Source organism: Bos indicus x Bos taurus, chromosome 7 (genome assembly GCF_003369695.1).
Source record: "Bos indicus x Bos taurus breed Angus x Brahman F1 hybrid chromosome 7, Bos_hybrid_MaternalHap_v2.0, whole genome shotgun sequence".
Lineage (NCBI taxonomy): Eukaryota > Metazoa > Chordata > Mammalia > Artiodactyla > Bovidae > Bos > Bos indicus x Bos taurus.
This window is the reverse complement of record NC_040082.1, coordinates 58,333,427-58,353,763: the sequence shown is the minus strand read 5'-3', so window position 1 is coordinate 58,353,763 and position 20,337 is coordinate 58,333,427. Positions and strand designations below refer to the sequence as shown.

Below are 20,337 nucleotides of genomic sequence, written 5' to 3'. Positions count from 1 at the left end.
TTCCCTTTTTTTTCCTTCCTAACTTGATAGTTAATTAAATCTTCACTGACACAACTTTAAAAAGACTTGAAAATTTAAAAAGGATTTCTCAGGGATGTACTCATCTTAAACTATGAGATTTTTCTGATGAAATACGACTTACTGGTCTGTGTGTCTCAAATTTCATGAATATGTCTTATATAATGGACGAATTGTGTGCCCTATTCATTTTTGTATATGGTTAGCTGGAGATGATTTTTAGATCTGTTTTTAAAAAGATTTTTCAATCTTTTAAATTCTGTACTTTCAACAACTTGAACATCAGCTGCAAATTATGAATAAACAGGGAAAATGGGAATATTATTAACAGACCTATGGGTTACATTACTTAATAACATGAAAGGGTTATCATGCATTTGGGAATGTGAGACCACTTGATTTTTCTTTTTTAATATTTATATGAAGGGAATCTAATTATATATGGGTAATTTTGACCTCACTGCATACAATGTGCAGACTCACTGAATAGTGAATTCATCCAAAGAGTAGCAAGAGACGTATCTCTGTGATAGGTACAGATGCCATTCACTCATGCATGAAAACTCACTTTTCATTATTTTTGAAGTAAAAGAATACTGTATAGATTTGGGTATATGCTCTAGACTCTTTTTCATGCAATGGGAAAAAATATTTTCTATATCTCTATAACCTTCAATAGCCTTTACATAATAAAATGTTTGATCTACACACTGTGAGTGTCTATACTATGTATACTCTATAGTCTTAAATATTTGAATCTTTAGTTTCATATGTGTTCTGAAAAAAACTTCCCTGTACTAACTGAAGTGTTCATACAGTGGTAAAAAAAAGAAAAGAAAAGACAGGGGGGCACTTGCTCAGTCATATTTTGAAGCAAAGTCTTGTTATTTTATGTTCGTATTAGAGATACCAGTGAATTTCTGTTTAGCATCCTGGATAAATCAGTTTTTCCACTATAAGATGAGTTCTACATTGTTATACATCTTCTAAGCTTTATAATGATAATGTATTATGTGGTTAAAAAACTATTTCTGAATTAATATTCTAATATTCACCTATCAGAAACATGGAAATTGGAGTGCTTATTGATATGGAAGAGTGTCTATAACAAAGAGTTGAGATAATCAGATAGTTGAAAGGCAACCAAGAAAAAGTGGACTACGTAGATCACTTTCTCTGGAATATATCTTTATGAGGATTCATACTTCACTTCCAAAATCCAAATAATTCACCATTGCTGAGCTACATAAGAAGAAACAGTACAATTAAAGACAATGGTAACATAGTGTGGAAAAAAATAAGCTTAGTGAAATAGTTTTAAAATTATGGTCATTTAATAAAAATAGACTTGGAAACTAAGGAAAAGAGAGTTTCTTGCTTCTTACCATACTTCTGTTTTATAAGGACAACCAGTCTCCTTGCTATCCATCAATTATCTGAAGAAGATTATAACATCTATCTTTACTAAAACTAAAAGCTGTGAGATTTATAACTTTTATAAGTTAGAAGGAAAGAAAGAGCGAAATAACAATACATATCAAGATATTTCATGAATTTTAATATTATACTTTCTGCCACCACTTTCATTTGTGTCACTTTCCGGATATTATTTTATTTGGTCCTCAATTTTACTAAGGCACACAGGAAAGATGTTATTATGGCTACTGTATGAAATGGAAACTAAAAGCACGATGACGCCAATAAACATCTTCAGCAAGATACCTCTGGCTTTGAGGAATAAAAATCACCTGATTTGGAGGCATAAAGTTCAAGTTCGAAGAAATTATAGAGAGAAAGAAGATATATTAAATATTTGAAAGGCTAAAATCCTTATAGCATGGGACAAATGAGTATCTATATCAGGACACAATGGACCTGTCTTCTAGCCGGCTCTGTATTTGGAGCTGATTTAGTAATCACTAACGCAGTTCTGCAGCCGAGTCGCGGGGTGCCGCTGTTGCCTAGTGCTGAACAAAAAGTATCGGCTCCTTCTGACGCAAAGGAATCTCCTGTGGACCGCGAAATCGCGAGATCTGTGCACTTTCAGGTTTTCTGCGGCGGAAATATCTATGCGAGAATCGGTCTGTCAAGACCTGTCAAGGAGTCTCTCCTGCTCAGAAGTCCTTGGGATAATTTAGCGGTCACAGCTCTTCTGAATCAGAAAGGCAAAGGCGCGGAGGGTGGGATGGGACACCGCTTGGGACCGAAGCTCCAGGCTGGGCGGAGGCGAATGCTGTTTCTCTTCCTGCTGTCTTTGTTCCGCCCGGCGCTTTCAGAGCAAATCCGCTACACTATTCCAGAGGAGCTGGCCAGGGGCTCGCTGGTGGGGAACCTCGCCAAGGATCTGGGGCTTGGCCTGCGAGATTTGCCTACTCGGAACCTGCGGGTTAGTGCAGAGAAGAAATTCTTCACAGTGAACACCGATAACGGAGACTTACTTGTGAGCGACCGTATAGACCGAGAGCAGGTTTGTGGCAGGAAATCAACGTGTGTTCTGGAATTAGAAATGGTCGCTGAAAAGCCTTTGAACTTTTTTCATATAACCGTGGAGATTCAGGATGTCAACGACAACCCACCGACCTTTAGCCAAAATGTCACTGAGCTGGAAATCAGTGAAATGACCCCAACTGGAGCCACCTTTGCCCTGGAATCTGCACAAGATTCAGATGTAGGTGTCAATTCCCTGCAGCAGTACTACCTCAGCCCTGACCCCCATTTCTCTTTGATCCAGAAGGAGAACCCAGACGGCAGTAGATACCCGGAACTGGTAGTGAAGGCTCCTCTGGACAGAGAAGAGCAGTCCTGCCACCACCTGGTCCTCATGGCTGTGGATGGGGGTGAGCCAGCCAGAAGCTGCACTACCCAGATCAGGGTAGTTGTGGCAGACGCAAATGATAACCCCCCAGTGTTCACCCAGGACGTGTACAGGGTCAGTGTTCCAGAGAACCTACCCCTGGGTTCCTCTGTGCTAAGAGTGAGGGCCACTGACTTGGATGAGGGCATCAATGCCGAGATCGCCTACACTTTTATTAACGTTGACAAGGCAGTAAGACAACTGTTCAAGCTGGACAGTAAAACAGGGGAACTCACCACCGTTGGAGGACTGGACTTTGAAGAGAGAGAGAGATACACGATTGGGGTGGAAGCAAAGGATGGTGGACATCACACTGCCCACTGCAAAATACAAATAGACATTTTGGATGAAAATGACAATGTTCCTGAGATAACCCTGGATTCTGAATCTAAATATATAAAAGAAGACACTGAGCTTGGGACTGTTGTTGCTTTGATCAAAACACATGATCTAGATTCTGGGTTTAATGGGGAAGTCTTATGCCAAATAAAAGGAAATTTCCCATTTAAAATAGTTCAAGATACAAAAAACACATACAAGCTGGTGACTGAAAGAGTCTTAGATCGAGAGAAGACTCCAGAATACAATGTCACTATAACAGCTACGGACAAAGGCAAGCCGCCCCTTTCCTCTAAAAGAAGTGTCACCTTGAAAGTCGCGGACGTCAACGACAACGTTCCGCTTTTCCACCAGGCCTCCTACGTGGTCCATGTGCCAGAAAACAACCCACCTGGCACTTCCATCGCCCAAGTTAACGCTTCGGATCCCGATTTGGGGTCCAACGGCCAGGTCTCCTACTCCATCGTGGCCAGCGACCTGGAGCCACGCGCGCTGTCGTCCTACGTGTCCGTGAACCCGCAGAGTGGCGTGGTGTTCGCGCAGCGCGCCTTCGACCACGAGCAGCTACGCGTTTTCGAACTGACGCTGCAGGCCCGCGACCACGGCTCTCCCGCTCTCAGCTCCAACGTGAGCCTGCGCGTGCTGGTGGGCGACCGCAACGACAACGCGCCCAGGGTGCTGTACCCGGCGCTGGGGCCCGACGGCTCAGCGCTCTTCGACACGGTGCCCCGCGCCGCGCAGCCCGGCTACCTAGTCACCAAAGTGGTGGCGGTGGACGCCGATTCTGGACACAACGCTTGGCTGTCCTACCACGTGCTGCAGGCCAACGAGCCCGGACTGTTTAGCGTGGGGCTGCGCACAGGCGAGGTGCGGACGGCCCGGGCCTTGGGCGACAGGGACGCGGCCCGCCAGCGCCTGCTGGTCGCTGTGCGCGATGGGGGACAGCCGCCCCTCTCGGCCACCGCCACGCTGCTCCTGGTTTTCGCCGACAGCCTGCAGGAGGCGCTGCCGGACCTCAGTGACCGGCCCTCGCCCTCTGACCCCCAGGCTGAGCTGCAGTTTTATCTGGTGGTGGCCTTGGCCTTGATCTCCGTGCTCTTCCTGCTCTCGGTGATTCTGGCAGTCGCCCTAAGTTTGCGGCGCTCCTCCAACCCTGCTACTTGGAGTTGCTTTCAAACTAGTTTTTGCTCCAAAACTGGACCTGGAGTCCTCCCCAACTATGGGGAAGGGACTTTACCTTATTCCTACAATCTGTGTGCTGCCGCACATTCCTCAAAGACTGAGTTTAAATTTCTCAATATAAAGCCTGAAAATGCTCCACCACAAGACCTTCTATGTAATGAAGCCTTTTGTCTTGAAAGTACCAGTAATGACAATGCCCAAGTGACTTCTAATTCAGTCAATTTGCAACAGGTGAGTTACTTCAAAACCTTTTCCTCCCATAAATATCATTAGGTTTCAGATAATTATTTTAGAAGTTAAAAAGTATGCAGGCTAACTCTAGCAGTTTTTGGTGTTTTATTGATTTTTCTGGGCATAGAATGGGGATGAGAGGGGGTCTTAGAAATTCTTTGATCATTTATCTGTGTTGCAGTAGTTCTTTCATAGAATGCCACTTAGTAATACTCTTGAAATTTCTATTAATTCTAAAACAGTCTGTCCAGAAACATTTTTAATATGCTAGTATCTTACATTCTCACTGTAAGATGTTATTTATATCTATGTAGACAATTAAGTGGATTACATAAATTCAGGGTAGTCAGTCCTAAACATTGTTATACATAATATAAATATAAGAATACTTTTTCACTGTAGCCTATATATTTTCACTTTCATTGCATTTTCTTTAAAGTATACACAAATATTGGCTAAATAGTGCAGTTCTTAATCTATGTTAATAAAAATAGGTAATAACATCTAAAAATGACAACTCCTGTAACATAGTGGTGGATTGGTTCTAAACCTGTTCGTGGTTGTTGGTGCCCTTATTGAAAATTAGACAAATATAAACGATGGTGGAGTGTGGAGTTCAAAATTTACCGAAAAGTGTAAAAGTATTTGTGTTCTCCAAGACCCTAAGAGATGTCACAAAAATAAGCATCATTCCAAGAAACATTTAAAATTTCAGAATATGATATTTTATTTTTCCAAATGCTTTTAATTCTTGGGGAGAGAAATATTGAGTGTCATCTATACAGATTTAGCAGAAATAAGACCCTTTGTATTGATGGTTTCCGCAGAACGGTGCAGTATTAAGATAGGACTCTAAGCGTCGCTGTTCACTAACCCGGGTAAGGAAAGCGGTGAGAACTCGAGTTATATCCTCAAAGCACAAAGCAGATTATACAGGAAAAGCTCTGCCGCTGCGCAGAAAGCCTTCCCTAAATCGATTCGCATCTGATCACTGCTTGTTTATTGGCCTTGACCGCCAATTCTGAGACGCTCCAAACTGATGCGAACGTGTCCCCCCAGCTCATAATCCCAGGGAAGTCCAGAACGAGCCAGTAATGGCGGTTCTGCAAAGCCGCTGGCATTATAGCGGGTTGATCCTGCTCTTCATACTCCTGGGGACGCTGCGGGAGGCCAGGGCCGGGCAGATCCATTACTCCATTCCTGAGGAGCTGGACAAAGGCTCCTTCGTGGGCAACATTGCCAGGGATCTCGGGCTGGAGCCCCAGGAGCTGGCGGAGCGCGGAGTCCGCATCGTCTCCAGAGGTAGGATGCAGCTCTTTGCTCTGAACTCGCGAAGCGGCAGCTTGGTCACCGCGGGCAGGATAGACAGGGAGGAGCTCTGCGCTCAGAGGGCTCGGTGTCTGGTGAATTTTAACATCCTTGTTGAGGATAAATTGAATCTTTTTCCCGTGGAAGTGGAAATAGTGGACATTAATGACAATGCACCCCGATTCTTAAGGGAAGAATTGGAAGTAAAAATTATCGAAAACGCAGCCTTATCCTCTCGATTTCCACTAATGGAGGTCTATGACCCGGATGTGGGAGTGAACTCTCTCCAGGGCTTCAAGCTCAGCGAGAATAGTCACTTCTCCGTGGAAATGCCGGGTAAAGCTGATGGGCCCAAATACCCAGAGCTGGTGCTGGAGCGCGCACTGGACCGGGAGGAACAAGCCATTCACCGCCTGGTCCTTACTGCCACGGATGGTGGTGACCCTGCCCGCTCCAGTGTGGCTCGAATCCTGGTAACTGTCCTAGATGCAAATGACAACGCTCCAGTCTTTACTCAGCCTGTGTATCGTGTGAATGTCCCTGAAAATCTGCCAGTAGGTACGCCAGTGTTGTCGGTAAATGCCACGGACCAGGATGAAGGAGTCCACGCAGAAGTAACATATTCTGTAGTGAGGATAACAGAAAAAATCTCAAAGACTTTCTGCCTGAATGTTTTGACTGGAGAGATATCAACTTCTGCAATTCTAGACTATGAAGACACTAGCTTTTATGAGCTGGATATTGAAGCCCGGGATGGCCCAGGTCTACAAGACAGAGCCAAAGTCTTAATTACTATCTTGGATGTAAATGACAATGTACCAGAAGTGGTAGTTACATCTGGAAGCAGATCAGTTGCTGAAAGTACACCACCAGGCACAGTGATCATTCTTTTTCAAGTATATGATCGAGACTCTGGACTGAATGGCCTGGTAACATGTTCTATCTCAAAAAGTTTGCCATTTGAACTGGAAAAATCAGTAGACAATTATTATCGACTAGTGACGAGTACAGTTCTAGATAGAGAACAGGTATCCACATACAACATCACTGTGACAGCCACCGACAAAGGAATACCACCTCTGTCTACAGAAATGCTCATCTCCCTAAATGTGGCAGACATCAATGATAACCCACCTGCTTTTCCCCATACCTCCTACTCTGTCTACATTCCTGAGAACAATCCCAGAGGTGCCTCCATTTTCTCAGTAACTGCACATGATCCTGACAATCGTGAGAATGCCCAGGTTACCTATTCCTTAGCTGAAGACACCATCCAGGGGGTACCTCTGTCCTCCTACATCTCCATCAACTCTGACACTGGCATCCTGTATGCGTTGCACTCCTTCGACTATGAACAGTTTCGTGACCTGCAGTTGAGAGTGATTGCAAGTGACAGTGGGGACCCACCACTCAGCAGCAATGTGTCTCTGAGCATATTTGTGCTGGACCGGAATGACAACACACCTGAGATTCTGTACCCCGTCCTCCCTACTGATGGTTCTACTGGTGTGGAGCTGGCACCTCGCTCTGCAGAGCCAGGCTACCTGGTCACCAAGGTGGTGGCAGTAGACAGAGATTCAGGCCAGAACGCCTGGCTGTCCTACCGTCTGCTCAAGGCCAGTGAGCCAGGGCTCTTTGTGGTGGGACTGCACACGGGCGAAGTGCGCACAGCGCGGGCCCTGCTGGACAGAGATGCTCTCAAGCAGAGCCTGGTTGTGGCAGTCCAGGATCATGGGCAGCCCCCTCTCTCTGCCACCGTCACGCTCACGGTGGCTGTGGCCGACAGCATCCCAGATGTCCTGGCGGACCTGGGCAGCCTGGAGGTCCCTCACGACTCTGACGCTTCAGGCCTCACGCTGTACCTGGTGGTGGCTGTGGCTGTGGTGTCCTGTGTCTTCCTTGCCTTTGTCATCGTCCTACTGGCTCTCAGATTGCGGCATTGGCACCTGTCGCGTCTGCTCCAGACTTCGGGCAGTGGGTTGGCTCGAGTGCCCGCCTCTCACTTTGTGGGCGTGGACGGGGTGCGGGCTTTCCTGCAGACCTATTCGCACGAGGTCTCGCTCACGGCGGACTCTCGGGGGAGTCACGTGATCTTCCCGCAGCCGAACTACGCGGACACGCTCATCAGCCAGGAGAGCTGTGGGAAAAGCGAGCCTCTCTTGATTCAGGAAGATTTTTGTAAAGAGCAAGACTCCACTGTTCAGGTGAGGTTATTTGTTTTTATTGTTCTTATTTGAACAGTAAAAGTTAAAATTCTCTCGGTTCAGTGCCTGATATTCTTAGTCTTTTGCAGTGAATTATATAGTTTTGAGAAGATTTTTCTTTTGTGTCAGTAGAGGTCTATTAAATCTTAGTTTTCTCAAGTTTCACCCCCAAACCTTAATAAAGTATGTACCGAATTTCCTTTAACTTTTCTCCTCTTGGCAAGCTCTTTGTGCCATGGGTTGCTTTCCTCTTGCTTCTTAGTTATTGTTTTTCTATTATGTGGCATATCTGAGATTCTTTGTTTTATAATGTGAAAAAACCCAGAATTATGGCATCTGATAAGGAAGATCTTTTTTCTTCCCGGTGTTAACTAAAGCAAGTGTTTTCTAAAATGATGGAATCTATGAGAGATATTTTCCCTCTTAACTAATTAGGAATCAAAAATGATTTTATAATAAATAAGAGAAATTGATGTATGAAGACCTGAATAATATTCCTAGAACTATCTGTTATTCTTTTCAGGACAATCGCAATATCTATAGCCTTCAAGTTAAAATTTAAGTTAAAAAGACTTGTCTTATCTACCTCACATAAACTCTGGGAAAAGAAAATAATTTTATTGAAAAACATTCAAACTATAAAGTAGTACAGTGAGCAAATATTTGTTTACATCACCATTATTATAATTTTGGATTGATAACAAATAAGTATAAGTGCCTGATGCTGTATGCCTACTACAATGATTTTTTTGCAGTCTGCGTGTTTGATAGTATTTAAAAATGAATGTGAATTGTTAGATGTGGCAAGTAGTGTCCACTTACAAGACATATCTCTAAAAATAGAGGACTAGTGAATGAGAACGAAGGATTAATAGTATTCAAATAAGAATTTAAATGATTTATCATATTTAGCCCAGATAAAATAAAGCTTTTGTTACACGGGAACTCTATTCAAATATTTAAGGAAGGAAGAGTTGTCATTTAAAAGAATGATTACTCAATTCATCATAGCACAAAGGTGTGAATAAAACTATGGCTTGAGTAGAAAGCAGCAAAGTTCTGAGTTGTTAAACAGAAAATGAATTGCCTTAGGAGCTAGAAGATTCTGTTACTGGTGCTTTTCAAAAATAAGTTGATGGTCCTGAGATTAATGGAATACAGGAGATAATATAATTTGATGAGTTGTTGAACTTCATGCTAGCCAAGCTCTTTTCCAATCCTGAGTTTAGGGTTCTATTATTTGATAATATAATGGATTTGCCACTTGTGCATCTTGATTTGGTATGCACATGTAAAATAGACAATTCAGAAAATGCCTTGAAAATGAATGAGAACCTCATTTGTAACCTGAAATTGTCAGTATTCATAAAGAAAGATAATACTGAGTTATCTTTAAGTTAACCGCTAAGGATAGTTAACGCATGTTTTTCTAAATCAGTGTTTACTTTCAACAATTGTTATATAATTATTTATTTCAAGGTTTCAAGTGTATATGACTAACCTAAAGATTACAATCATACACATTTCAAATATAATTTTTTGGACAACATTTGTGATATGATTCTTTAGTGGTTTAATCAGAATTTAATGGTAAATAATTTTAAAGACTTCAATCCTGGGTATTGGTCATGGGAGTCAGATGGGCTTTTATAGAAATATTAAGATTTGTTTCATGTACTCTGAGAGTGTGTTATTTTAGTATAATACCAACTCTGGATGATTAAGCTAATCTTATACATCCATTGTTAAAAAGCAAAGCTCACTAATGGTCTCATGGCTGGTAGACTGGTTTATTTTCTTATCTGCTGAGTAACTGAGATAGAGGCTAGTTTTCTTTATTCTCTTAACTGAATTACCTGTGAGTATTTCATTTAATCAAATAAAATGTCTCACTGACAGAAAACCTATTAGATTCTACTCTCACAGTAGTCATTCGTTCATGTGAACTGACCAAGTCTCAAATCCTGGCAATCATGGAATTTGCTATGTTGTGACTGAGGCTCCTTTGACTTACATACTACAGGTCATTATTAATAAGATAAGAAGTCTGATAGTTTGAGCATATAATGATTTGGAAGCACCAGGGGAAAAAAAGTCTACCAAAGTATTGGGCTGCTTTATTACCCAATTCTGATGAAATGTTTGGAATGGAGATCAAAGGGGAAAGAGTAAAATCTCTGAGAGGATCATTGGAAGAAATATACATCTTTGCCTGGGGGTGAATACCTAAACACAATGCCAAACAAATGTTTCTTCAATAGAAAAAAGTTGCTTAAAGAAAAGAGAGGACTTCCCTGGTGGTGCAGTGGTTAAGAATCCATCTACCAACGCAGGGGACCTGAGTTGGATCCCTGGTCCTACAAGAACCCACATGCTTTGAGGCAACTAAGCCTGTTGCTCCACAACCACTGAAGCCCTAGAGCCTGTGCTCCAAACAAGAGAATCCACTACATGAGAAGCCCATGCACCGCAATTAGAGAGTGGCCCATGCTCACTGAAGCTAGAACCCAGCACAACTAAAAATAAATAAAGGAAAAAAAAGGAGCAAAAGTAAATAACTTACTGCCTGGGAAGACAAATAAACTTTCCATAAATTTTTTTATGTAAATAAATGATTCTTCCCAACAACTCAACCAATAATAACACACTCCCTTTAAAAGTACAACATTACTTCAATCTTATGCAGTAATTTTATGTTATATTTAAACACCTTGGTGGTTGAGTAGAGATCTTTAATATTTTATGTTGTAGAGTAACTTAAAAAACTTGATTATCTCCTTTATCTAGATTTTGTTTAGCTCTAAAGAAGGTACCCAGAAGTGTTAGGTTAATCAAAACTTTTTAAAAATAGTAGAATAAGAGATGGATATGAGATAATGCTATAAATTTTGAAGTATCAGGTAGAAAAAAATCATGACATTGGGAGTCATGATATCTGTACATGAAAGTTTTATTTGAAAATGTCTGCAAGTACTCATGATCTTTAATTACCATATACTTATACCAACAAGAAATTCAAGATTGCTACTGAACAAATAGTTTTAAATTCCTATTTATGTAGTTAATCTGAAATACTCATATTGTTTCCCTTGAACAAAAAGTAAGATCTTTTATCTACTTGAAAGTGAAAGTGAAGTTGCTCAGTTGTGTCCCACTCTTTTCGACCCCAAGGACTGTAGCCTACCAGGCTCCTCCGTCCGTGAGATTTTCCAGGCAAGAGTACTGGAGTGGGCTGCCATTTCCTTTTCCAGGGGATCTTCCCATCCCAGGGATTGAACCCGGGTCTTCCGCACTGCAGACAGATGCTTTGCCGTCTGAGCCACATAGTGAAAGCAAATATGATATGAATTATTTTGATAGATTAAAATTTCTAGATTGATAGATTAAACATTTCATTCAAAGTATTCCCTGTATTTTGTAGTAATGCCACCAAAGACCAGAAATAGATTACTTAGTTGCAGACTTGTCACCAACTGAGGTAAATTTGTATAGTATTACTTCTAGTTCTCCCTTCTGGTGCTGCTAGCTACTCCCCAGGGCTTAAAATAATTTATAAAGCAAGGCTATTTCTTACCAGGTTTTCATTTCAAAACAGGCCACTCTCTTCTGCAACTATGTGAAAGAAACTTTGTTTTATTTCCACCAGCAAAGAGTAACCTCGGATCCATCAACAATTGAGTTTTACTTCATTAATAGCAGTGGAGCAATGAGTACCTCTAAGGATCTGCTCAGGATAGTCCAGCATGTATGCTCAAAGGTTGTTCAGAGACCCATCTTTTCTCAAGTATAGGGTATGATGATTATTTAAATTGCATAATTAAAAGAAGCAGTGATACCAACACTTATGAATCCACAGCCAGTGGAATCTGCAAATTTCTGTCTTCTCTACAAAATGAGTTGCTTCTATAGCTGATTGTAGCTGCTTGGCTTCTCACCTATTTCTAATGGCACTCTTTGAGCATAAAGCATCAGTCAGGGCCAACGATGATTCCCTTTTTTTCTTCTTAGGAGATTGGGAGTGTGGATATTTCTATTCCTACATTGGTTCTATGATTATATAGTCAAGGATAAAGCAATTCCCTCTCATTTTAAAATTTATTAAAATAAAGGAATTGAACTAAACAGTCTCTAAGGTTTCATTCAATAAAAAGTTATTACATTACTCCTCTGTGTATTAAAGATAAAATGGACTCTCTGCCTTATTACATAGCTGTGTCTAGAACATAGAATATGTTCAGTATTATTGAATTAATTTAAATATGCTGATATAAATGTTTCTACATAATATCTTACATATACAGATCTTTTACACACCTTTTAAAAATAAATCATACTTGTTTTATCTCCATGACTGATTTTTATCTATGTGAACTGAAGTGTGAGGCAGTGTCTAACAATCATTTCAAAGTTGCAATGCAGAGCAGAGAATTTAAAAGAAATTATCTGGGATTAATAAACACCCATCCATGAACATTGTTACATTGTCACAGTTTTTTAAAATTTATTTTAAATGATATATCAGAGATGCATGAATTGAAGAAATAAAAGAATTTCAAAGGATAAAACAACTTTCTGAAAAATCAGTTATTTTGCTTCAGTATGGTGCAGTAACTTAGTAAGGACTCTGAGCGCCGCTGTTCACCAATCGGGAAAAATGGTTCACAAGATCCGCCGGAACCACTGAGCTTTTACATCACAAAGAAACGCCAGACTGAGATAAACTGTCTTCCAAGCTGCACTAAATTCAGGCCTCTATACCACTGGATTCTGGGTTTCTTTTCCGAATACACAGGGCTTCACGCAGACGTCCTGTCATCCAGAAATACAACAGGAGATAGGCCAGTGTCTAAAGATCAGCAGGACAAGAATGGCGGCTCGGCAGAGGGGAGGGGACTACAGAGCATTCATCCTGCTCTCCATTCTCCTGGGGACCCAGAGCGAAGTCTGGGCAGCACAGATTCTCTACTCCGTGCCGGAGGAGACAGAGACGGGGTCTTTTGTCGGTAATATCGCCAAGGATCTGGGACTGGAGCCAAAGGACCTGGAGGAGCGCGGGGTCCGCATCGTCTCCAGAGGTAGGACGCAGCTCTTCTCTCTGAATCCGCGAAGCGGCAGCTTGGTCACCGCGGGCAGGATAGACCGGGAGGAGCTCTGCGCCCAGAGCGCGCGGTGTCTGGTGAACTTTAACATCCTGGTGGAAGATAAAATGAATCTTTATCGTATAGAAGTGGAAATAATGGATATTAATGACAACGCTCCTAAATTCTTGACGGAAGAAATGAATGTGAAAATAATGGAAAATACAGCTCCTGGGGTACGATTTCCGTTAAATGAGGCTAGGGATCCAGATGTGGGCACGAACTCTCTCCAGAGCTACCACCTCAGCCCCAATCGCCACTTCTCCCTGGTTGTGCACACCGGAGAGGATGGAACTAAATATCCGGAATTAGTGCTGGAACAGGTACTGGACCGGGAAGAAGTGGCAACTCACCACCTTCTCCTCACCGCCTCTGACGGCGGTGACCCACCACGATCCGGAACCGCCCGTGTCCAAGTAACAGCGGTGGACGTGAATGATCATGCGCCAATCTTCTCTTTGCCCCAGTACCAAGTAACTGTCCCTGAGAACGTGCCAGTGGGCACAAGACTGCTGACGATAAGTGCTATAGATCTGGATGAGGGAGTGAACGGGGAAGTGACATACTCTTTTCCGAAAATTACTCCAAAAATTCTACAGATATTCCAGCTGAACTCTCACACAGGAGAATTATCGACTCTAGATGGCCTAGATTATGAAGAATCTGGCTACTATGAAATGGAAGTTCAAGCTCAGGATGGTCCTGGTAGTATGACAAGGGCTAAAGTACTGATCACAATTTTAGATGTGAATGACAATGCCCCGGAAGTGACTGTAACATCTGTAAGCAGCTCAATCCCCGAAGACACTCCTCCTGGAACAGTAGTGGCGCTTTTCTATCTTCAAGACCGAGATTCTGGGAAGAATGGCCAGGTGACCTGCACTATTTCAGAAGATCTGCCTTTTAAATTAGAAAGATCTATAGACAACTATTACAGATTGGTGACAGCAGAAAACCTAGACCGGGAAAAATTCTCTGCGTATAACATCACGCTGAAAGCCACAGATGGTGGAAGCCCACCCTTGTCCACGACAACTCACATCACCATGAATGTGGCAGACACCAACGACAACCCACCTGCCTTCCTGCATTCCTCATACTTTGTCTATGTGCCTGAGAATAACCCCAGAGGCACCTCCATCTTCTCAGTGACTGCACATGACCCTGACAGCAACGAGAACGCCCGTGTCACATACTCCCTATCTGAAGATACTCTCCAGGGGCCATCTGTGTCCTCCTACGTCTCCATCAACTCAGGTACTGGTGTGCTCTATGCACTGCACTCCTTCGACTATGAGCAGTTTCGGGACCTGCAGTTGAGAGTGACTGCAAGTGACAGTGGGGACCCACCACTCAGCAGCAATGTGTCTCTGAGCATATTTGTGCTGGACCAGAATGACAACACACCTGAGATTCTATACCCTTCCCTCCCCACTGACGGTTCTACTGGTGTGGAGCTGGCACCCCGTTCTGCAGAGCCTGGCTACCTGGTCACCAAGGTGGTGGCAGTGGACAGAGACTCGGGACAGAACGCCTGGCTGTCCTACCGTCTGCTCAAGGCCAGTGAGCCAGGGCTCTTTGTGGTGGGACTGCACACGGGCGAGGTGCGCACAGCGCGGGCCCTGCTGGACAGAGACGCGCTCAAGCAGAGCTTGGTGGTGGCAGTCCAGGATCATGGGCAGCCCCCTCTCTCGGCCACTGTCACACTCACGGTGGCTGTGGCCGACAGCATCCCAGATGTCCTGGCAGACCTGGGTGGCCCAGAGGTCCCTCACGACTCTGACGCTTCAGGCCTCACGCTGTACCTGGTGGTGGCTGTGGCTGCAGTGTCCTGTGTCTTCCTCGCCTTTGTCATCGTGCTACTGGCGCTCAGACTGCGGCGTTGGCGCAGATCTCACATGCTGCAAGCTTCGGGAGGTGTCCCCGGAAGTGTACCGGCATCTCAGTTTGTGGGCGTGGATGGGGTGCAGGCTTTCCTGCAGACCTATTCGCACGAGGTCTCACTCACCGCAGACTCTCGGAGGAGTCACGTGATCTTCCCGCAACCCAACTATGCAGACACACTCATCAGCCAGGAGAGCTATGAGAAAAAGGATCCCTTGTTAACATCCATAGATTTTCTTGAATGTAAGGATGAAGCCCACAGTATTCAGGTGAGTTCAGTCATTCATTCATCTTTATATGGTCGAGAAATTATATTTTGTGTAAATGTTATTGTTTTTCGAAACGTGTGATTTGAAGATGGAGTTAAAAAAACTTTCAAGTGATAAAGCAAGATTGTTTATTTCAGTGGTGATTTTTTAACATGGAACACTTATTGACAGAGTGTTTTAGTACCATATTTACGGTGAAAGCATATGGACAAGATTGTGAATAAGTGGATAATCACATTTTTATGTTTTGCAATTATGTTCCTCATGGTGTTCTTAATTCATGTATTTTATAAATGAGAATGAATTGTTAAATCTTATTACACAAGGTTAGCAAGAAAGTACACCTCAGCCTTCTCAGAATTCTCTTTAGATCAGATCTGTAAAAGGTTGTTGAAGACATTTTCAGTCTGCAAACTTTTTTTTCTGTGCCCTGCTTCCACTTCCATGTACCTCTCTTTGGTGGCCTTGAAACATCTCAGTTGCTCTTGACCTATTTAAACTTTAATCGCCTATTAAAGCCAGATTCTGGTAGAAGTTTTGTTGATGCTTAAAGGATGAAATTTATGTGTCAGGCTTCACTAAGATCTTTATCAATGACAGACATGGAGTCTAATGGCATACTAAAGATTGTTGTCCAAAATCAATAAAATGAGATATCAAATAGTGTTAAGTGTTATAAGTAACATTTGTGAAATAGGCCATTGCATGTTTTTAACCCAAATTTTGATGTGTTGTCTTAGTGATGCAGTCACGCAAAGTATGTATGTTGGCTCTACAAGTAGGGGAGTTGGGATGCTGGCTTTATGAAACAACCATGTCATACACTCAAGTCCTAGAGCAGAAGTGAATTTTACTTATTGGGTCTGTTGAAAAATTCAGAGACAATTTAATCTGTAATTAACTACATCTTCACTTGTTATATAACATTTTAGTAAAACTCAATACAGCAGTTGACTAGTATCAAGAAGTAGTTGATGACAAGGTAATCTTGTCTGAATGTTAAGAGAACAATTTTTTTCTAGCATAAAGTCTAGCATATGTTTTTCTTCCATAAGGTGGTGGTTTGCATCTAAAGATCTGTGCAATCCTGTGGAAGTACATTTCATACATTCTGTAACATTCAGATGTACAGTCACTAGGGGGAGAGGACAGTGTTACATTTTGTGGGGCAGAAATGTGATTATAAGATATTTTGAAAAAGAACCCTCCAATTAAATTTATTATGAAAAATACTTTTAAACAAAGGGGAGAGATCATCACTAAAGTCAGTGAGCTATTATACATTTTCTAGGGACTGTTTCCTTCAACTGTCATTATGGGATGTGATAAGTACAAAAGTGGGAACAAGTGCCTCAGTACAATAGACCTTGTTAGTGAGTTTGTGATGCAAAGCAAAATATAATTTTTCCCTGGTAGTTTTGGAGACTCAAGTTGAATTTTATACCCAGGAAAATAATCATGCAATGGGAAGGAGAGGATAGGCTCTTTTCTGAAAGGCTATAATCATTTCTTCAAGTGAGATCTCAGAATTGAAAACCAAATGTTACTATAAAGAAATTGCTAAAATTATTTTGGAACAAGAGAGGGATGTATAAATTGTGCCTTTTGAAAGACATAATTTCACCATTACTGTTGCCCTCTGGGAAGAAAAATGGAAATAGGTACCAAAAATGTAAGGAAGAATAAGGAAAAAGGTGACAAGGAAAGAAAGATGAAACCTTATCCAATATATTGCTAATTAATGAGTATTTACAACAGCTATGATCTGAGATCCTTTGAGCCAAATCTGTGTTATAGTTATCCTATTACTAGTGCGGATTTGAAGGTTGGGGAGTAATTATGTCAACGTATAGATGTTTATGTATTAAACCTACCGATTGACCTAAAAACCTGGAAAGTTGGGATGATGATGCTTCTAATAGTACGAATTAAATATTACCAAATATGCGTGCGTACTCAGTCGCTAAGTCGTGTCCAACTCTTGACACTACGGATTCCTCTGTTCATGGGATTTCCCAAACAAGAATACCAGAATGGGTTGCCATTTCCTTCCCCAGGGGATCTTCCCGACCCAGGAGTCAAACACGCGCCTCCAGCATGACAGGTGGATTCTTTACCGCTGAGCCACCTGGGAAGCGTGTTATTAAACATACTTACGTCTTTAAAAAATGATTTTTCAGCTGGATACACGGTGGTAGTGACGGTAGCTGGTTAAACTGAAGCAGCAGGGGCTGCAGTTTCACAGTGCGGACTCTGGGCGCCGCTGTTGGCCAAAGTCGAGAGCTTGGCGCTGGCGATCCCGTCGCGCAGCCGCAGAGCACTTTCCCTGTCAAGACTCGCTAGTGTTGTCTTTCCACCGATTCCTCCTCTGGAGAAGAAACCCTGCCTGACCCTCACGCCGAAAATAAAGCTGTTGGGAGCTCCGGACAACTGCAACATTATTTGTAATCCGGCGTCTCCAAGCCGGTGAGCAAACTAAGGGGGGAAGCAAGAGGGATGGGGAGCGGCGCTGGGAAGAGCGGCTGGGCTGAGAGGCGGCCAGTGCTCTTTCCGTTCCTGCTGTCTTTGTTCTGCCTGGCGCTCTCTGAGCAGATCCACTACAGGATTCCCGAGGAGATGCCCGAGGGCTCGGTGGTGGGGAATCTCGCCAAGGACCTGAGACTCAGTGTCCACGAGTTACCGACTCGAAAACTGCGCGTCAGTTCGGAGAAGCCTTACTTCGCTGTGAGCGCGGAGAGCGGGGAGTTACTTGTGAGCAGCAGGCTAGACCGGGAGCAGATATGCGGGAAGAAGTCAGCTTGTGCTCTGGAATTTGAGGTTGTTGCTGAAAATCCATTGAACTTTTATCACGTGAATGTAGAGATCGAGGATGTCAATGACCACACGCCTAGATTCTCGCAAAATTCCTTTGAGCTGCAAATAAGTGAGTCCACAAAGTCCGGGGCACGATTTATTTTAGGATCTGCCCATGATGCAGATATTGGTACCAATTCCCTACAGAATTACCAGCTCAGTCCTGATGATCATTTCTCACTTGTGATTAAAGAGAAGTTGGATGGCAGTAAATACCCTGAGCTGGTACTAATGACACCTTTAGACAGAGAAGAACAGAAATCCTACCACTTGACCTTGACGGCCTTGGACTTCGGGGATCCACCCCTGAGCAGTGCTGCACAGATACAAGTCCTGGTAACTGATGCCAACGATAACCCTCCAGTGTTCAGCCAAGAACTATACAGGGTGGAGCTTCCAGAAAATGTGCTTCCAGGTACCACTGTGCTTAGAGTAATGGCCACTGACCAAGATGACGGTGTCAATGCCGAGATCACTTTCTCTTTCACTGAAGCAGGCCAGATTACCCAGTTTGACCTGAATTCTAATACTGGGGAAATTATTATTCTAAATACATTAGATTTTGAGGAAGTGAAAGAATATTCCATAGTTTTGGAAGCAAAGGATGGTGGAGGAATGATTGCCCAGTGTACAGTGGAGATAGAAGTCCTAGACATAAATGACAATGCCCCAGAAGTGGTATTCCAATCTCTACCGGATTTTATTATGGAGGACACCAAGCTGGGAACACACATTGCTTTGCTCAAAATCCGAGACAAGGATTCCGGACACAATGGAGAGGTTATTTGTAAATTAGAAGGCGATGTTCCATTTAAAATACTGACTTCTTCAAGGAACACATATAAATTAGTTACAGATGGAGTTCTAGACCGCGAACAGACCCCTGGGTATAACATCACCATCACAGCCACTGACAAAGGCAAGCCACCCCTCTCCTCCAGCTCAAGCATCACGCTGCACATCGGTGATGTAAACGACAACATGCCAGTTTTTGAACGGGCTTCCTATGTGGTCCATGTAGCAGAGAACAATCCTCCTGGTGCCTCCATCACTCAAGTAAGCGCCTTCGACCCTGACCTAGGGCCCAACGGCCACGTCTCCTACTCCATCGTGGCCAGCGACCTGGAGCCACGCGCGCTGTCGTCCTACGTGTCCGTGAACCCGCAGAGCGGAGTGGTGTTCGCGCAGCGCGCCTTCGACCACGAGCAGCTACGCGCTTTCGAACTGACGCTGCAGGCCCGCGACCACGGCTCGCCAGCGCTCAGCTCCAACGTGAGCCTGCGCGTGCTGGTGGGCGACCGCAACGACAACGCGCCCAGGGTGCTGTACCCGGCGCTGGGGCCCGACGGCTCGGCGCTCTTCGACACGGTGCCCCGCGCCGCGCAGCCCGGCTACCTAGTCACCAAGGTGGTGGCGGTGGACGCAGACTCTGGACACAACGCCTGGCTGTCCTACCACGTGCTGCAGGCCAACGAGCCCGGACTGTTCAGCGTGGGGCTGCGCACGGGCGAGGTGCGCACGGCGAGGGCCTTGGGCGACAGGGACGCGGCCCGCCAGCGCCTGCTGGTCGCTGTGCGCGATGGGGGACAGCCGCCCCTCTCGGCCACCGCCACGCTGCTCCTGGTTTTCGCCGACAGCCTGCAGGAGGCGCTGCCGGACCTCAGTGACCGGCCCTCGCCCTCTGACCCCCAGGCCGAGCTGCAGTTTTACCTGGTGGTGGCCTTGGCCTTGATCTCGGTGCTCTTCCTCCTGGCGGTGATTCTGGCGGTCGCCCTACAACTGCGACGCTCCTCCAGCCCTGCTGCTTGGGGCTGCTTTAAGCCTGGTCTCTGTGTCAAGTCTGAACCTGGGGTTCTCCCCAACTACAGTGAAGGAACTTTACCTTATTCGTACAATCTGTGTGTTGCCCATACTGGAAAGACAGAGTTTAATTTTCTAAAATGTAGTGAGCAGTTGAATTCAGGACAAAACATACTTTCTGGTGATTCATCTGGAGCCTTATTTCCCTTTTGTAATTCCAATGAGTCGACTTCTCATCAGGTGAGTTTCCTGTAAGT

The 20,337-nt window shown here is 43.9% G+C and overlaps 1 protein-coding gene across 14 annotated transcripts in view; it reads left to right on the top strand.

Moving 5' to 3' along the window:
- Positions 1-20,337, top strand: part of LOC113895237 (protocadherin gamma-C4) — a 182,256-nt gene that overhangs the window by 34,927 nt on the left and 126,992 nt on the right. The window contains exon 2 of one of the 14 annotated variants that reach the window (XM_027546165.1): positions 3,662-4,624. The exons of 6 other annotated variants lie outside the window; for them this stretch is intronic. In XM_027546165.1, coding sequence (XP_027401966.1) covers positions 3,662-4,624 — 963 coding nt within the window. Of the gene's footprint in view, positions 1-1,080; positions 4,625-4,658; positions 8,137-12,731; positions 15,428-17,724; positions 20,332-20,337 lie in introns of those variants that run through there. 7 more of the 14 variants (XM_027546193.1, XM_027546162.1, XM_027546183.1 and 4 more) reach the window with 7 other exon arrangements.